The sequence below is a fragment of the Camelus ferus genome, chromosome 10 (assembly GCF_009834535.1).
Source record: "Camelus ferus isolate YT-003-E chromosome 10, BCGSAC_Cfer_1.0, whole genome shotgun sequence".
In the NCBI taxonomy this organism is placed as follows: Eukaryota; Metazoa; Chordata; class Mammalia; order Artiodactyla; family Camelidae; genus Camelus; species Camelus ferus.
The window spans coordinates 22,878,951-22,897,400 of NC_045705.1; the positions used below are offsets into that span (position 1 = coordinate 22,878,951).

General features: G+C 52.3%; 1 protein-coding gene across 7 annotated transcripts in view; it reads left to right on the forward strand.

Annotated features, from left to right (window-relative positions):
- Positions 1-18,450, forward strand: part of PRR5L (proline rich 5 like) — a 131,187-nt gene that overhangs the window by 108,541 nt on the left and 4,196 nt on the right. For 6 of the 7 annotated variants that reach the window (XM_006195033.3, XM_032488477.1, XM_032488475.1 and 3 more), the window contains exons 6-8: positions 2,789-2,880; positions 6,342-6,482; positions 11,228-11,354. In XM_006195033.3, coding sequence (XP_006195095.2) covers positions 2,789-2,880; positions 6,342-6,482; positions 11,228-11,354 — 360 coding nt within the window. The remainder of the gene's footprint in view (positions 1-2,788; positions 2,881-6,341; positions 6,483-11,227; positions 11,355-18,450) is intronic. The other variant, XM_032488479.1, reaches the window with a different exon arrangement.

Genomic DNA, 18,450 nt, shown 5'->3' on the forward strand with positions numbered 1-18,450 from the left:
TTTGTTTGGATTCAAAGGATTCTCTTGCTATAAAATAGAGTTTGGAAACAACGGATAGGATCCATCGTATCACTGATCAGACTTTACTGACCGAGTAGTGTGTGCACGTCTGCCCTGCCTGCGGTCCGCAGTGGGGCAGAGGCAGCTCTCACCCACGTGTTGCTCTTTCGTGGACAGAACATGCCTGGTTACATTCAGTAATCTTTTCTAGAACTTTAGTGCCCATGGCTTTAAAGAAGCTTCTCGTACCTCTTCTGTATACCTCTGGTGATCTAAACTTCCATGGCAATTAGAGGATCATTTTTATAGGCAGTCCTCTAGAACCTTCCATCCAAACCCCCTTCATCTTTGCAGGGAGCTAAGTCCTTGACTTGTGGGCTGTTCCTGGAGGTGAAGTCATCTCCTTCCTTTAACCCTTTCTTCCCAGGGCTACTCTGTTTTGTTAGCCTGTGTCTCTGATGTTCTTCTCTGAACACTTTCCAAAACCCCCATCACTCTCTGAAGTTTGCAGCCAGCAATTAGACGCAGGTTCCCCGGAGAGGCACCTTCCTGCTGCCGGGTTGGAGGATTACCTCATGTGCCAATGGGTGTTCTATCCTGGCGGGGAAGGGGAGTAGGTAGGCACCAGCAGTGACCAACAGGACTCTCCTTCCCTTTCTTTCGGTCAGGAGGGCCTCTGCTGGTCTTTGTAATGGAAAGCTTAGGATAAAGGCCATCAATATATGAGCTGGAATAGCCTTTTCTCCTTTGAGATACATTAACCAGGAGTTGGAGTCCACGTTGGTTTTAGGTACCAGGATGACCTAACGTTTCACATGGTCCTCCTGACTTCCCGACTCCTCTTTGCAGTGAACGAGCATAGCCTACATTTGAGACGAGGATGGTGATTGATTCACACATTTATTGATGAGCTGCTGTTTACCAGATACTTTGCTTAGTGCTGGGGACACAGTGGTGAACAAAAACTTCGTAGGACTACAGGCCCTCGTGGAGCTTACAACCCGGTGAGGGGGGGACAGATACTAATCAAACCACCATCAAATATAAAACTGCTACCGGGGCAAGTACAAAGAATACAATCCATAGTAGGGGGATTTGACCAGTGATGGAGACTCACCTGTGGAATTGAGGCTGGAGTTGAACCTAGAGAGATAAACAAATGTAGGTTAGGCAAAGAGAGGAGGGAGAGAACAATCTAGGCAAAGGGACTGGCATGTGCAAAGGCCCTGTGGCATGAAGGATCATGGTGAGTGTGAGGGGCTGAAATAAATTCACAGAGTTAGGACCCAATGGCTGAGGGGAAGACAGAAGAGGATGAAAACACAGAAGAAGGAAACAGACTCCCACCAGGTTGCCCAGGTTGTGGAGGTTTTCTTTATCTAAGAGCAAAGGGAAATTCTGAAGCTAATTATTAAGTCCTACTCTGTCCAGCCTCATATTTCGGTTGATAGGTAACCTCCTTCCACTCACCAGTGCTTGTATCTGCAAAAACAGTACATTTGATACTTGCCATTCATTCATTCAAAGATTTCCAAATATTGATTTACCGATGCACTAGGCACCACACTATGTGCTAAAATAGAATGGTGAGCAGGACAGACAGGGCTGGTGCCCTCAACTCCCATTCTAGTGGAGGAGACAGAAGTAAATGAGTGACTCCAACAGAGTGTAATTGGCGCTTGGCAGGGGAAAGTAGAGGGTGCTGTGGCTTTGCATTTTCCCCCAGTGTATTTCACTCTGACCTTTCAAAATCTGCACGTCTTTGGCCCTGCTGGCTACTCGTCATGCCTTGTTCTGTTCTCTTTCCCAGGCACTGCTTTTGTTGTCCATTAAGTCAATAGATGGGCGATGCTCAATTAATCAAGACCTGTTTATTGGAACTGGCAACATTTTACCAGACGCATCTCAGTGTCTAATCTTGGCTGACCCAGTTTCCCAGCCTCAGCTGAGCAGAGACGGTGCCCAGGCATCTCTGTTATCTAGGTCATTAAACGGCAGCCCCTGCGCAGGCTCCCCTCTGCCAGTGCCTGCCTTTTCTGCAGGTGCAGAGTTCCTCGCACAGCCTTCCGGTGGCGTTGGGTGGCCCGTGTCCATCTACCCTGGGGGTGGCCCTTGGCCAGGGCCTGGATAAGCAGTGTCTGGGGGTGGGTCTTGTGCTTTGCAGAGACTATTCAGAGACTGTTGCCCTGCCGGTTACTGCAAAGCCGTGGGTGGAAGTGACAGTTTCTAAGCCCTCTTTTTATCTCCCTCAACTGACAGCTCAAATCTAGACTAAAAAGCCAGTCTCTTGGGATTACAAAAACAGAATAATATATAACTGTGCATATGGTCTTCCTGGATTACATTGGTCAGGAGCGTGGTTTCTGGAATCCCAGCTCTGCCTTCTAGCTGTGTGACTCTGAGCCCGGATAGCTGGCCTGTCCAAGCTGTAAAGTGGGGTAATAGAGTCTACTCGTGAGATATCTTACAAATAGATGGTCTTGCACAGTGCCTGATAGTGTTGTAACCATCTCGTGATGATAGCAGTTATGTGCGTCTCAAAATTCAGCTCCCTTTTCTGAATTAAAGGAGAGAAGGCCTATTTGCATATTTTCAGTTGAGCCTTCCCATCCAATCCCACGTTTACTGTGGTAGCACCTTACAGATCAAATGTAGGTAATGAACTTCCCCCTGCCGCCAACCACCCCCAAGCTCCACTGGACATGGAACTGTCTCCTGGGGTCTCCTGCAAGTAATGACCAAGTTCTTTTCTTTCTTTCTCCCCTCCCATCTTCTCGCCCTTGTGTAGGTGAAAATCGCATTGAGGTTCTGGCTGAAGTCTGGGACCACTTCTTCACTGAGACTCTCCCCACCCTGCAGGCAATATTCTATCCGGTTCAGGTCAGTCTCACTGGGGAATGACCTCTTGCCGGTCTGGGACCTGCCAATGAATGGGAGAGAGCCAGGAGACTGGGCCGAGGACCTCGGACATCTTTGCAGGGCTCTCTGTTCTATATTTAGCATATAACCTCAAGCAAGGAACAGTGCCTGCGTAACTAGTAATTCGTGGGTGCTTGTCCACCCTCTTGGTTTTGAGTATGTCTGTGTATTCTTGGAGTGGCTTGTTTCTTCTTACTCTTCAGAAGTAGGGAAGATGGGGAAAGGAGACTTTTTCTTGCCCTTTTCTTTCTTGAAGACGAGATGTAGCCAAAAGAACGCTAGACTCAGACTCAGTAGCTGGGTTTGGGCAAACTCACTTCACCTCTCTGAGCACAGCTCCATTTCTTCTGTTGCAAAGTGCGAAATCGAGTAAATAGCACTTCTTATGATCCTTCTCCTGCGACCTTAGCTCATCCCACCACGTGTGTTGGTTTCCGTCTACCCTCCTGCGGCAAGACTGGCCAGTGCCAGGCCAGAATGGACACCCCCTGAGGCAGATTGACCAGTAGATATTCTTCTCCAAAACATACATCTCTGTCATCTGCTTCCACTGCCAGGAGCTCACTGCCCCCTTCCTCCCCTGAGGTGGAGGCTTCACAGTAACCAGGTTTGTTGACGTGCAGGCACGGGGCACAGCAATAACACAGCCATTCACAAAGGTACCTTGTACCACACGTAAGGGCCCATGTCCTTTTTTTTTTTTTTTTTGCTCTGAATCGTATTTTAAAGGAATTCAGAATGCTTTTAAATACATGTCAAATGTGTTTCAATTGGGAAGTTATGCCCACCGAGTCCATTTGCCACTTCAGTCCTGCCCCTAACAATTCCAGGAGAAGCTTCAGGCCTGCAGCCCACTGCTCTTTTCATCCCAACTTCAGCTCCATCCTGCACCCTGCGAGAGGATTTATAGTGTTTCTGTGGACGATTCACCCCCTGTGCCTGCAGACTTCTCCCTTCCATGCAGTGCCCACTCCTTGGCCAGCAGTGGGTCTTGAGAAGACACACCTGGGAGGTAGGGCCGCCAGATTTAGCCAATCAAAATACAGGATGCTGAGTTACATCAAGTTTACAATGAAGGATGCAAGATGTGTATAAGACACACTTATACTAAGAAAACTATTCAAATTCAACTGGACATCCTCTGCTTTATTTGGCCACCCTCCTGGAGAGGGTGTGTAGTCCCAGGTCCCGCTTAAGACCATTTGGGCGGGGAATTCCAAGGTGCGGGTACCCAGCTGGGTTTAGAATGCAGAGTGAGGGATCTGGGTGGGCATGGCCCCTGTACGATCATTGGAGGCCCAAGAGGGGCCCTCTTAGCCTCAGATCCAGGCAGGAGCTCAGTTGTACAGTTTTGAGTGTGATGCAGTTGGAAAATGGTCAGATCTGACCACAGCCGGTATTGCCTCTGTCCACCCCTCCCCCACAACTCCCCAAGTGCTCCTGCTGACCCAGACATCCTACTGTGAGAACCCCTGAATTGGGTGTTCCCACTCCTGATAGTAACATCCCCAGAGGTCTCTCTCAAGTCCAGCTAGGACCTTCTCACAACTGCCTGTGTAAGTGTCTGCGTGAGACCTGCTTCCTCTTTGGACAGATGTGTTTCAGTGCCCGCTGTGCTCTGGGGTGTGGAACTCTGCCTTCTTTTTCTATCCTGTACAGGAAAGGTGTCCTGGAGATGAAGTGAGGGCACAGATAGGTATGAGAGAGGAAGTCAGTGCCGAGTGCTGGGATGTGGTGTTAAAAAAAATCAAAACTTGGAAAAGTGATGAGTGGGGGGACCACTGCCGTTGGAGATGGTTGGGACAGGCATCAGGTAAGAGTGTTAAATGGAGCCTATAAGGCGTGGGTGGAATGTGTCTCCTAGGACCAGAGGGTGGGGGCATGTGGGGATGGCAGAACCACCCTTTCTGGAGTTGCTGTAAAACCCTAAGGAGTTACAGGAAATGCAGAACTTCCTTAAACCTTAGCCAGCTGGAGGCATGGGAGGTACCTTTTTGGGAGGACACCCTAATGATAGCTGATGTCTACCAAGAGCAGCCAGGATTTGGGGAGTGCTGTGTATACATGTGCAAAGGAGAGTCTGGGAAGTGAGCCCCCTGTCCCCTTTCTGTTTTGGGAAACTTTAGGAGCCTTAAAATCCAACAGTGCCGGTTTGAAATCCATCTCTACCTTGGGTCAATTCCTGTCACTCTGGGCTGTAGGGTTTTTCATCTGTGGAGCGGGTTTTGCCATAGTGTGTGTCTCCATGGATGGGCATGGGGATGAAACGTGTTACTTACACCCAGGAAGTTTAGAATCACGCCTGGCACGTGGTCACGGCTTAGTAAGGGTCGGCTCTTAATGAAGATTAGTTACTGTTTTCATCCTCGGCCCCCACCCTACATGGCTGAACAGATCCCTTTCCTCTACTTTCCCAGTGATGTTTCTTCCTAAGTTACTTGCGTTTGCGTCCGAGTCTAACAGGTGCCGTGTCTCCTTCTTTGCCGGGCGTGCAATAGGTGCTCGGGAATTTCACAGGTGACGCTGAGGAGGCAGCCTTGGATGTAGGGAGGTGCTGTTGGCCTTTTCTCTCGTTTCTCCCCTCCTTCCCCTCTCTTCCTCCTTCCTGACCACTCACAGCACAGCGTGGCCCCCGCTCTGCCAGGCTGCTATCACCTTTGAGTCATTTCGGCAGGTTGAGTCACACCTTATCTTTTTTTTTTATGGAATTATAATCGCTTTACAATATTATGTTAGTTTCAGGTGTACAACATAGTGATTCAGTATGTTCATAGGTTGTACTCTATTTAAGGTTATTACAAAGTACCAGCTATGTTCCCTGTGCTGTACAATATGGCCTTGTAGCTTATTCATTTTATACGTAGTAGTTTTTATCTCTTAATCCCCTACCCCTATGTTGCTCCTGCACCCTTCCCTCTGCCCACAGGTAACCACTAGTCTGTTCTCTATATCTGTTTTGTTATATTCATTTGTTTGTATTATTTTTTAGATTCCACATGGAAGTGATAACCTACAGCATGTGCCCTTTTCTGTCTGACTTATTTCACTTAGCTTAATACCCTCTAGATCCATCCATGTTGTTGCAAATGGCAGAGTTTCAATCTTTCTTATGGCTGAGTAATATTCCATGTATATCTTCTCTATCCACTCACTTATCTGTTGATGGACCCTTCCATGTCTTGATTATTGTCATTAATGCTGCTGTGAGCACTGGGGTACATTTATCTTTTTGAATTAGGGAGTCACACCTTACCTTAAATAAAGGCTTTCATTCTGAAGAACAGGGGCCAAGTCTTCGAATCTTTGACAGCCTCCCTGGAACCTTGTCCTCGCCCCATTCATTTGTCATCCTGGCCACCGTGTGGTTGATGGCGGATCCTGTGAGCTCTCACCTCCAACCCTGCCTCTTCTCTCCTCCTCAGGGCCAGGAGCTGACCATCCGCCAGATCTCCCTGCTGGGCTTCCGCGACCTGGTCCTGCTGAAGGTGAAGCTGGACGACTTGCTGCTGCTGGCCCAGCCCCAGCCGCCCTCATCCATCATCCAGATGTTGCTGGTCCTGCAGGTGAGGAAGAGTGAAGAGGCCGCTGAGGGACAAGGGGGAGGGGACCAAGTGACCAGAGTCCAGTTTAGTCTTCTGTAGTGTTGTCATTGACGGTCCAGCTCACTTGTCCCTTTGCTGTGCATCCACCAAGCACCGTCCAGGTCCCTGGTGCTGTGCTGGCTACTGGGTTCCCCGTGGTGGTGGGGTGGTTGGTGGGGAGCAAGAAAAGCGCCACCTGTCCTTCAGGGAGCGGACATCCTTCTCCCGCCCCCTGTCAAGTCAAGGAGCCTCATTGTAAGTCGCAACCAGATCCCACTGCAGCCCAGCTTGAGCCAGAACAGGAGCTCATGGGAAAGGTCCTCAGGGGCTACAGCCACGAGTAAGACCGCGTCGGGCCACAAAGCTGCCAGCCTCTCTCCACTGACTGGTCTCCACTTGTATCCGGTCTACTTGGTTTCTCTCTGACGCTGCCTCTCCCAGCCCTGCCTAGTCCTTCTGGGGCTTGGTTTCTGTTCCTTCCTCCCCCCGCCCCTCTCTCTGCAGTTGCATTCAGTACCTTGCTTTGTACGTGATGAAACCTGGAATCCCACAGCTTGTGTACTGCCACCAGGGGACGACCCAGATGGTCGCCTAGCGTCTCTCAATCCCAATTTGAAATCAACGTTAGGAAGGTGGGCTGACTTTTTCCGGTTCCTGGCTACGTGCCCGGCCCGGGTCAATGTCAGAATTTAAAAGTGAGTTGCTTTCTGAATCAAATAATCTAAACCTCATGAGTTGGGCCCTGTTGTCATTGCCATCTTATAGACGAGGAAACTGAGACCCAGGAAGTTTATGTGCCTGCCTGAGGTCCCTCAGCACGAGGTAGTAAGATTCCAAACTGTGTACACTCAGGGGAAGACTTGGATCGGTCCAGCTCGTGCTACACGACTCCCTTTGCCCAATCGGCTGTGACCTTGAGTAGGAAGGAGCAAGTAGGATAAACATGGCCTCAGCGAGCCCAGATCCATGGATAAAGGTGCACAATTCCAAGTAATAAGGCTTGTTTGCCTAGGGACACTCCCAAAACGTGGCCGCTAAGCCTCTCTGACCTCTGGACCAAGTTCAGATGCTGCAGCGTCAGCTCTGAGCCTGTCCTCAGGGAAGACAGTTTCACCTTTGAGCAAGCTGGTGAGGACCCCCGGCTGCCCTCTCAGCAGGGGTGGAATGTCGGGCATGGGACCTCCGATCTCTCCCTGCCCACCCGCCCCGCCCCCAGCTGCCATTCTCTCCTGGTTCCCTAGCTCAGCTGTCCTTCTGGGCTTCTCCCCCTTTCCTGAAATCAGAGAGGAGGAGGAGTTGCCTAGCAGGACGAGAGGGGGTGTAAACTGGCTGGAATGTCAGGTCAAGTGTTTTTATGGAAAGGAAGGAGAAGGAATGGGGAGAGAAATTATGTGTGCAGAGCTCAGGTCTGAGAAACAAAAAATAGAGCTTGGATCCTGAATAAGGAGTCTAGAAAAGAGCCCTTTGTGGTGGGGAGGGTAGAGTTCAGTGGTAGAGTGTGTGCTTTGCATGCATGACATCCTGGGTTCAATCCCCAGTACCTCCATTAAATGAATTAATTAATTAATCAATCTAATTACCTCCCCCCAAAAAAATTTAAAAAGGAAAAGGATCTCTTTGGGCTTCAGAGAGGAAGACTGGGAAAAGAGAGCCGGTCTTCCAGTCTCCCATTTTCATTTATAGTCTGGGGATGGGAGGCGAATCCTTCGTTGTTGCTGTGGTTTGGTTTGTTTTATCGGAAGGAGAGTTGAGGTGAGGCTCTCCCCTGTGGACAGTTGACCAGGAGGGGCCTGACTCTGTGATCATGAAACACATTCACCACGTCCCAACATTCCAGGCCCCATGCTAGACACCCAATGACCATTCACAAAAGCTGTCATCGTCCCCCTGAATTCCCTAAAGACAGGTTCCGCTGCTTGCCTGCGAGAATCTTCCTGCATCGCCCTGGCCCCCACCAGTGGGCTCTCCATGGGGCAGCTTCAAACTCCTCAGTGGTCCCCACTGGTCTCAGGAGGACAGCCCAAGTCTGTTCCTGGCCTCTGGCCCCTCCCACATCTCCAGCCTCACCTGGAACTCAACTCCTGCTGCTCGGCCCTCCGGCCACACTGGCCTTCATCACCTCTCTCTGCTGCAGCTGATCTTTTTTTTTTTCCTACTGATGTATAGTCCGTTACAAAGCATCAATTTCTGGCATATAGAACAATGTCCCAGTCATGCATATACATACATATAGTAGTTTTCATATTCTTTTTCATTAAAGGTTATTACAAGATATTGAATATAGCTCCCTGTGCTATACAGAAGAAATTTGTTTTTTTAATCTATTTTTACATATGGTGGCTAATATTTGCAAATTGCAGCTGATCTTTGTACTCACTGTTCCTCTGCTTGGAACATTGTCTCCCAGCGCCCATGACTTCGACAGGTCAAGGCACCCAGTGCAGTCTCTGGCATATAGTAGGTGTTAATTAAACACTTGTTCAGTGAACGATGGCCCTGGTTAATAAGAGCCTGAGGAGAACTGACCCCAGGTCTCTGGCCCCAGATCCCATGGTGGTGACCCTCACTTGGGGTCCCTTCTCTTGGCAGAGGGAGGAACAGTCAGAGAAACTCCGTGGCCGTGACGAACATCCGGGAAGTCAGGCAAGGAAACAGTCCCTGTTTTCCTGTTTCACAGATGAGATGGAGGTTCAGAGAGGTGGGCAAACTGGCTCAAGGTCACATAATGATTTGTAAGAGAGCTGGCTTTTGCCACCCATTCCCGGGCTGTTGCTCTCTTTACCTTCCCACTCAGCCTATCCCGGCTACCGGGTGTGCGAGCTCAGTTCTCAGCAGCTACCCTGGGAGAGGACCGTCAGCTCTGAATCACGTGTTCATAGGCCATTTTCTTCCCACCTCTTGCCTCGCTCCTCGCTCTGGCTCCCTTCCTGTTTAGCACTGAGGGATTGTAGGCGGGGCAAGGCTTGAGAGGAGTAGTCAGATGGAAAATATCCAGGCATAAAAAAAATGAGACAGAGAAAGTTTCCTCGGCTCTGCAACCCAACCCTGGTGGTTTTGGGGCTGAAACTGCTCTGCTTTTGAAGCCTGGGGTGTGTCCCTGGGAACATGAGTAACCACCCTGCTCCCTGTAGAGCCTTGAGGATTCCCTTCCCTTTGGGCAAATTTGTGTGAACCTTCCTAAGTGAAGCATTTTTTAAAAATTATTTTACCATTATTTTTTTAATTTCATTTTTTACTGACAGGTAGTTGATTTGCAATGTTAGTTTCAGGTGTACAGCAAAGCAGTTCAGCTATACATATACATACACATATATATATTCTTTTCCAATTCCTTTCCTTTATAGGTTATTACAAGATATTGAATATAGTTCCCTGTGCTCTACACTAGGTCCTTGTTGTTTATTTTTTATACAGTAATGTGGATCTATTAATCCCAGACTCCTAAATAAAGCACCTTATTTCCACGGCAAGCCTTTCCAGTGCATCAGCTCCTGCTGAGCTGTATCGGAAACCTGGGAGCATGAAAAACCATCAAACCGTCTCCCCGTCATCACCCTCTTCAAGCGCCAGGCAGCCCCACTCACATTTTCTCTGTATCTCTTCTCTTCTGACACTTTCCGAGTCCTAACCTCCAGGTCTTCTGCACCGTAGCCCCATCCTCAGCCTCCACAGTGTTTCCTGAAGCCGCCCCCTCCGTCCCACTGCCCCCGCCACCTCCCGTCTCAGTGTGATGGAGCCGGTTTCTTTGGGAGCTTTACCCTTGGCCAGGGGTCTCCAACCTGCTGGGCTGGCCCTTCCCACTTCATGGTCCCATCTCTAAAACTGCAATGCAGGAGAGAGTTTTCACTTTTCAAGTGGGGGTGATTTAAAATCTATTCTGTTTTGAGGATTTGAGGGGACAACCGGCTGGGCCGAGCACAGCCCCCTGCGGAGTCTTGTCTCTGCTCCCTGGCATCCCCTCAATGCAGGAGGATGAGAGCTTCCAGTTCTTTGCCGTGAGAAACTAAATTCCTTTGGAGTCTGCTGGTTTTCTGGAAAACCTTGGTGACTTCCTGGCCATTCTCAGCCCCGAGGACTCTTGTCATGCTGGGGTTTTGAACCGACTCTTCATCTTGGTGCTAAATGTGTGTCTAGTTCCACAATAATGCTCCCTTTCTTCTACTGTTTTGGACTTTTCCGTATTCAGACCCCCTTTCCTTTCTAGCCTATTAACAAGCGACTGTAAGATGGGCTCGGAGCCAGAAAGCTTGTGTTCCAGTCCCAGGGTTTTGCCACTTGCCAGCTGTGTTTTCCTGGGCAAGTTACTTACGCTCTCGGGGTCTTACTTTCCGTGTCGTGGAAGGGGATGATGAGGGTGCCTCTCTTCTGGGGTTTTGGGAGGCCTCTGTGCTCTGAAACGTATAAAGTGCTTACATAATGTGCTGTGTGAAAGGTGTGGAGGAGTCACTGGGATGGTGAGGGTGGGATGGTCAGACCTCAACCCGGGACTGGGGTGGGGACAGTCCCACTGCCCTTGCGTCAGAGAGGCCATGGTATTCTCCATGTACGGTTCTGATCACTGCTGCTCCCGACAGGTTCCTGGGGCTTCAGGCCTGGGTTTCCTTGGTTCCGGCCACGAGGGTGCAGCCCTCCATGTCACTGACTTGAATGTAGCAGGAGGGCAGTCAGGATCGGCTGGCCATGATGACTTGGACCGACCTTTGTCTCTCTTGATTGTTTATTTCCAGAGCGTTCATGAGCCCACAGGCCCAAGTGAAGGTTATCTGCAGCTGGAGGAGCTGGTGAAGCAGGTGGTTTCTCCTTTCCTGGGCGTCAGCGAGGACCGCGGTGTCTCAGGCCCCACGTACACGCTGGGTAAGGGCATGGCTCGCCGGGAGCCTTGGTGATAATGGTACCGGCCGTGTTTTACTGGGTCCCGATGAAGTGCCTTTGTTTCCCACGTGGGTCGTGCACACCTCTGCCTGTTCATGGTTCACGTCTCCCGCTGGCCTGTGTCGTGGTAACCTCCCTGCTTGGCAATTCCTCCCCAGGGGCCGATACCTATGTACCTCTGTGGTGGTGCTTGTCTGATCCGCATCTTTGATCAGTGGCTTTGATCTTTTCCTGTGCCTGTGATGTGAATTTTCCTGTTTCTGATACCAGAAACTGTACCTTCCTGCACCCCACCCCCCATCCCCATGAGTGGAAAAACCACGTGTGATGAATTTCCCTATGACAGCAGCTCGAAATGTGAAGCCAGCTCATTGTTTGCATGGCTGGAGACTGAGCTGCCGGCTCCCCGCTCGGCTTCTGTCGGTACTGCCAGGGCTTTCACACCAAGGACAGGGGCTCTCGGACTGGGGGACAAATCCGACTGGGGCCTTTTGCAGTGGCTGTAGAGCTCACATTCAGGCTGTGTACTGGTCACCCTGGAGGATCTGGAGATGAACTGAATGTGTTCCTTCTCTCAGTGAGACCACGGTCTAGATGGGGAAATAGCTATACAATATCATAAAAGATGTCCCTCGGTTACCCTCTGAAATGTCAGCCCCACAAATGCAGGAAGTTTCTCTTTGTTGTTCCATCTCCAGCAGCCGGAATCATGCCTGGTATACAGTGGGAGCTCAAAAATACTTGTGAGACGGATGGGTGATGTCTGCACCTGAGGCCAGGGTGACCAGCACCCACAGAGAAAGGGATTCAGTGAATTTGTGTCCCTTTCCCCCCTTTCTTGCATGAATGAAGACATGTCTGAGCTTCAAAGGAAAGGGGAGAGGAGCAGACTCCAGCGAGGTGCCCGCCCCTCCCTGGGCCTCACTGCTGCAGAAAAAGGCAGGGCCAGCCGCAGTTTTCAGGGCTCCTTCGCGTTTCTCTGGAGACACCAGCTTAACCACAGCCGCCACACAGATCAGAGGGTGCTGGCCCCAGCCTGCTGCCTGCCAGGTCCTCCACCCTCTCTCCATCCCTCCCTCCCCGCGGGAGCTAACACAAGGCGGCGTAGCTATGACAGCTGAAGGAAAACAGTCCCCTGCCCTCCCCGACCGTGAGCTGGGTGCCACCTTCCTGCTTCAGCTGGGCTGACTGGCCCTCGAGTTTGGGGCTGGGGGATCCAGGCAGATATCTGGACGCCAGCAGGTTAGCCAGGCCTTGGCAGGGACGCCACCATCCGCTGGGCCTGGAGCTGGGAACGAGAGTGGATTCTGAAGTTTGTTCAGTGAGGACTCACTCTAAGAGGGGCTACCTTCAACTTTTCAGCTATAGTAAGACTGATACATACTTTCATCAAATTATACAGCAAAGGCCTGAGGTTTTATTCCTGTACTAAGACAATCCTCACCTCGGGCGTTGTCACAGTAGGGGCAGAGAGGAGAGGAAATGACCCTCTTCTGATTTTTTAAAAAGTTACATAATTATTTCAGCAAATGAGTACTGAGACCTTGTCCCAGGCACCTTGTGAGGTGCTGCAGGTACATCGGAGATAAAACCGACCCATTCCTGCCCCCTGGCACGCATGGTCCAGTGAGGCCGTCACAAACAATAGACAATGACTCATCAGTTTACAGGTGCTCTGAGCGGGGAAGTACAGGGTCCATGGCAGGGGGACTGCACCTGGACTGGGAAATCAGGGAAGACTCCCTGGAGGAAGTGACATCTGTAATGGGACCTGGAGGATGAATACAAGTTAGCTGAGTAAATGAGGAGGGAAGACTGTCCCAGGCAAAGGGAAGGATCTTTGGGAGGGACTTTTGAGGTGGAGGGGCAGGAAGCAGGAGGGTGTAACGTTTGAGGAACTGAGGGAGCTGTAGAGTTGCAGAGTGGCTGACGGCAGCGGAAGCCACTAGATATGGACCCTGTCCTGGGCACTGTGCAGGGTGGGCCGGGTACCATGTTCCCACTCACAGGTGAGGCAGATGCCCACCTAGAGTCGCTTGGCTATGGGAGCCAGGCCTTAAAGCCCCGAGTTGTTCGCACTTTACCGGCTGTCCCACACTCCTCCCCCTCCCCCACCTGCCCCTGTCAACTCCTAGGCGGTGACTGTGATTTTGCTGAGGACAGCAGAGGGGCTGGTCCTTCTCTATCGCACCTTAACCCCCAAGAGGGGTCCAAGGCCGACATGTCATCCCAAGCCTCTGGACGCCGAAAAGCTAAAATGGCCACAATAGTGCCTGCCTTCTTGAGGGTACCCCTTTCCAGATAAAGGGAGGACTTTATGGGCCTCAGTCTCCCCCCCTGCCCCCGCCAAGTCAAATGGAGGCAGTAACATTCCTCCTGCCTGTGGGAGAGGAGCTCTGTGACAACCAGCTCATGTCAAGACTGAGGAGACACAATGGATGTGAGAAACCCCTGGACCCATGGGAGGGCTTTGCCGCGGCCCCTCCGGGCCTGACTGGGGTGGAGAGGTCCAGAGAAGCTGGGACCATCACTCAAAAGCCACCCCTTGTGAAGTGTCCATCACCTTCTGGGCTCCGAGCAAGCACTTGGCCTGACTCCTAGGGCGGCGGTGGGGGGCTGTGCTGTTGTGACCTCAGACACAACGCTGTTAAGAACTGTCCTGGTGTCACATGGGGTAGGGGACCAGAGCCAGAGAGGTGGTTTACTAGGGGCTCCTCACTGACCCACGTGCCCAAGCATGTCAGTCCCAGGACTCAGGGGACAGGCCCTCTTCCTGCCGGCCAGGCCCACGGGTCTGAGGAGTTAGGCCTCACCCCATGGGTGTGCAAGGCTTGCTTCAGAGAGAAAAGATGATTTCAAGTCCATGATGGAGTGTGTGTGCGTACATGTGTGTCCTCCCCTCCAAAGCTGTCACTTTTCTAGGGCAGAGGGAGTGTGGGAGTGCGGAGGAGGATAATGAAATCTTAAAAAACAAACAAAAGGCCGATTTGTCAGAGGCCAGACCACGTTCCACCTTTCTAGTTTCCCAGGTTTCCAGCTGCTGCCTTGGCTCTGGTAGCGCTGGGTTTCTCCCCCACAGAAGCCCTGGCCTCCCACACATCTCTCTCCATTGTGCCTCCAGGGGGAGGGCCCTTTCCCCCAAGATACAGTAACTTCTCCTCCTCATGGCTTTTGGGTGCGGGGCCTGGAGAGGGATGCCCACCTGTGGACGTGGGGTGCAGGGGTCACAATGCCCGCCTTAGGGGATCACTCCACCGGCAAGCCTGAGAGATCAAAGGCCTGGGAACTGAGTCCCCACAAAGGCTCGCCTCCCCCAGGCTTTGCTTCTCTCTGGGGGCTTGAAAGGAGCTGCCAGGGCTGCTCTGGAGCGGAGCCAGGGATGAATGCCGGGGCTCTGCAGGGCGCCTGGGGAGTGAGGGAGGGAGAAATAAGGCTCCCCTCACCCCACCCCATGTGACAGGCAGGGGGAGGCTGGGAGGTAGGTGCAGGAGGTGGCCCGGCCCAGCCCCTCTCCCTGCTCAAAGGGCACCCTTGCGATGGGCATCCACAACTTAATCAGTCCCTTAATGGAGATTTCCTTCTCAAAGTGGCGGGGCCTCACGTTCCCTGATGCAAATTTTGAAAAGAGAAGAAGAGAAGAGAGCAGGCAGCAAGGGTGTGGGAGCAGACTGTCAGCTCTAGGCCTCATACTCAGTTTTAAGGCCTCCCAAGGGCCCCCAAGGGGCTGACCTCACTGGGGATGTAGCCAGCATACTTGTCTGGGGGTTGGCTCTGGCATCCAATGGGAGCTTCGCGAGGGAACACTGTCTGCCCGGGGGACTCTTGCAGCCCAGCGGCCCCTGTGGTCCTGGCTGTGCCCGCACCCAGTCTTGGGAGCCAAAACGTTCTGCCCAGAAAGCAGAAGGGAGAGTGGGAGGCCTCTTCCAGTCATCGGCAGCCCTAAAGAGAGAGGCAGAGGCAGCCAGGCGGGCCCTGGAAACCGCAAGCGCTGGGCTTCAGCTGTGTGACCTGGAGTAAGTTACTGAACATCTCTGAGCCACAGAAGGCTGAGCACAGTGGAGGAAGAAGCTGCCCTGTTTCAGGGCAGGGCCCAGGCAGAGCTGCCCCCCGCTATTTTCTGGGCCCATGGCATCACTCCAGAGGAGGAGCTGTTCGTGCCTCCCCTTCCCTTCTTTCTCTGGACCCCCCAGCCATGTCCTGGCCCTTGCCCTGTGGTGTGGTCGCAGCCTGATTGTCTCTTGGTCTCCCCCTTGCACGTGGCCCACGTTGCATCCCAGGCCCAGCACAGCCCTCTTCTCCAAGGGAGGGAGTGAGCGCACGGTCGGTGGGGGGCTCGATCTGTCAGTCCCCTCCCAAAGGGGCAGGCCCACCTGGAGCGCCCTCTCTCCGCGACTCCTCCTCCTCTGAATCCCCAGAGCGCTCTGTCTGCAGCCCTGACATTCGCCACGTTGAGCTCGTTTTAACAACGATTTGTGGTCGGGCCTCCCAGCGGTCAGGGGCTCTGCTGTCAGCCCGGGGCTTGAATCCCACTTTTCAGCACTAACCATGATAGTAGAATGATTTAGCATCTCAATTTCAGGTTCCTTTTTTGCAAAATGATCAGGAGGAGATCGTGTCAGTGAAGCAACCCATTTTTTGCTGCGTTACTGAGTAGGTGCTCAGTTAGTGATTGCTCCTAAGACCCTACATGCCGTTGTCTACACACACACACAGACACACACACATACACACACACACACCCCTCCAGCCCTTGGGCAGGTCCCACGTCAGATTTGTGTTTCTCTTGCTCTCAGCAGCGAGCACAGCATCTTGCACAAAGCTTAAGGTGTATTTGTTGAAAGAAGGGGCAGCTGTCATGGGGACCCCCTCCTCCAGGCTGGCCGCCCTCACTCGGGCTCCAGTTCTCATCAGCAGCCCAAGTGGCCTCTCTTGTCAGTTGGCTGCTTGTTGAGCCTCCAGGGACTTTGGGCTGCTGGACTAACGGTGTGAGAGAGATGGACCGTCCAGGCACCCATCTGAGACACCTTGCTCGCTCCTTCTACTGGGCTGGGAACTATGGAAATCATCAAACAAATTCTCCTTTTCTCCAGAGATGCTGCGTGTGTCCACCATGCACGTCTATCCCCCAGGCCCTCGCCTTCCTCCACGTCCTGGACGCAGCCTTTGTTCTAGTTCTTTCCTCTTCCTGGATCTGCACGTAGTAAATGCTCACCAAACAGTCTGGCCCAGTCACCTGCCAGGCTGGTTGTAGGGTTCAGGCCACAACCTGGGTTTTGCAACTGCCCACCTAGAGTGCTTGCTTTTAACAGCAGCGGGAGAGAAGTGAATTGTCTTCAAGGGCATCTTTTTAAAGGATGGTTCTTTAATGGGGATCTGTGCTGCTTTGAACTCTTCCGCTGCTTCTGCTTTACAGTTATTGATTTCTGTGATCATAAAAGTAATACATGGTTATTGTAAAAATGTGGGAACATTATTAGAAACACGCGGCTTGGAGCATCCAGGTACCCATGCTTCAGAGAGGACCTCTGCCAACGCCTGGCGTAGATCCTTCTGTCTTGGTGGCTCCCTTGCGTTTTGTACCCTATTCTTCCCCAAAGAGAGGGGCTGATGACCCAGCGCCTTGTCTGGCACCTGCTGGAGGCCGCGTGTGCTATTCCCTAACCTCAGAGAGCGGGCTGGCTCAGGGGCATGTCCTCCAAGGGCCGCAGCAGCACCCTGAGACTCAGTAGCAGGTAGCGGTGAAGGTCTGGGCGTTGTCATTTAGATTCTCAGAGGACGGGGCCAAGCCTCAGTCTTCTTCACCTGAACAATGGGGAGAATGAGAGCCATCCTAGTGTTTCAGAGGGAGGTTGGGACTCAGCAGTGAGACAGTGGATGGGAACACACTCAGTAAACTCTAAATTCTATGTATTATTATTTGATTTTGAGAAATAATTGCTGTTACCTTCAAACAGTTCCCTTGGGGCTGCAAGCCAGTAGTCTTGGAGACTTAGTCCTAAGGGTTAGGATTTCACTCTCTTGTCATTGTACATACATATATACGCACACACACGTATAGACACACATGGACACGTATGCACATATACCCACATATGCATGTACATACGTGCATATATGGACATGTAAACCGCCCAGTGATGGGGACAGCTGGACAGACACGGCACTCTCAATACAATGCCCGTCTAGGAGCACGAACTCTGGGAGCGATGACTGCTTGTATCAGGGCCTCCAGATCCAGGGGAAGAGGCGACAGTGAACCAGAGCAGCACAGGCCGTGTCCCCAAGGCCAGTCTGTGAGCTGCGAGCGCTGTCTTCCTGCCCTTCGGAGACTGGGTCTTCCCCCATGATCCTGTCTGAGTGTGGAGGGCACCCACGCAGTCAGGCCCTTTCCACTTCTCCCCGCAGCATGCCCTGCTGACAGAGGGATGCGTTAGGGGGTCTTCGGGGTCTCAGGGATGGGGGAGCTGTGGAAGGCAGTGACAGGCACAGTGGGGCGGGCAACTGGAAGGCCAAGAGACCTGTGCACTTGCAGGAGGAGGGTGGCTGAAAAGGAGAAGGGGCTTTGACTAGAACGCACCGCCCTCCCCTCCTCTGCCCTGCTGAGGTCTTTCATCTAGCTCGTGATGCAGACGCCTGAGCAGGAGGAGAGGCCGATACCTGAGCGGAGGCTTCCCGGGGACCGAGGGAGGCAGACTTGCCCCGGTCCCTGCCCCGGCCGGCCACACTGTAGACTTCTGGACCGGCATGGTCCCTGTGAAGCCGGGAGGGAGGAGGGCCTCGGAGCGGGGGTGTCGCTGGTACACACGCCTCCTCCTCTGGCTCTTCTCCCTGGCCTTCAGTTCCTTGCGCGTTCCTGTTCTTCTCCCTCCTTTCCGGCCCATCCTACAGTTGCCTCCCTTCTTGGGATGCGGTGGGGCCCGTGAGAAAGGTGCTTGACTTCTAGAGGCCGACACCTGTATTCTAGTCCCAGCTTGGCCGCCTCTGTGACATCAGGTGGCTTATGTAGCCTCTCAGTGCTTTAGCTTCCCCATCTGTAAAGTGGCAGTGACGGTCACGGTCCTACCCCGCTGGGTTGAGA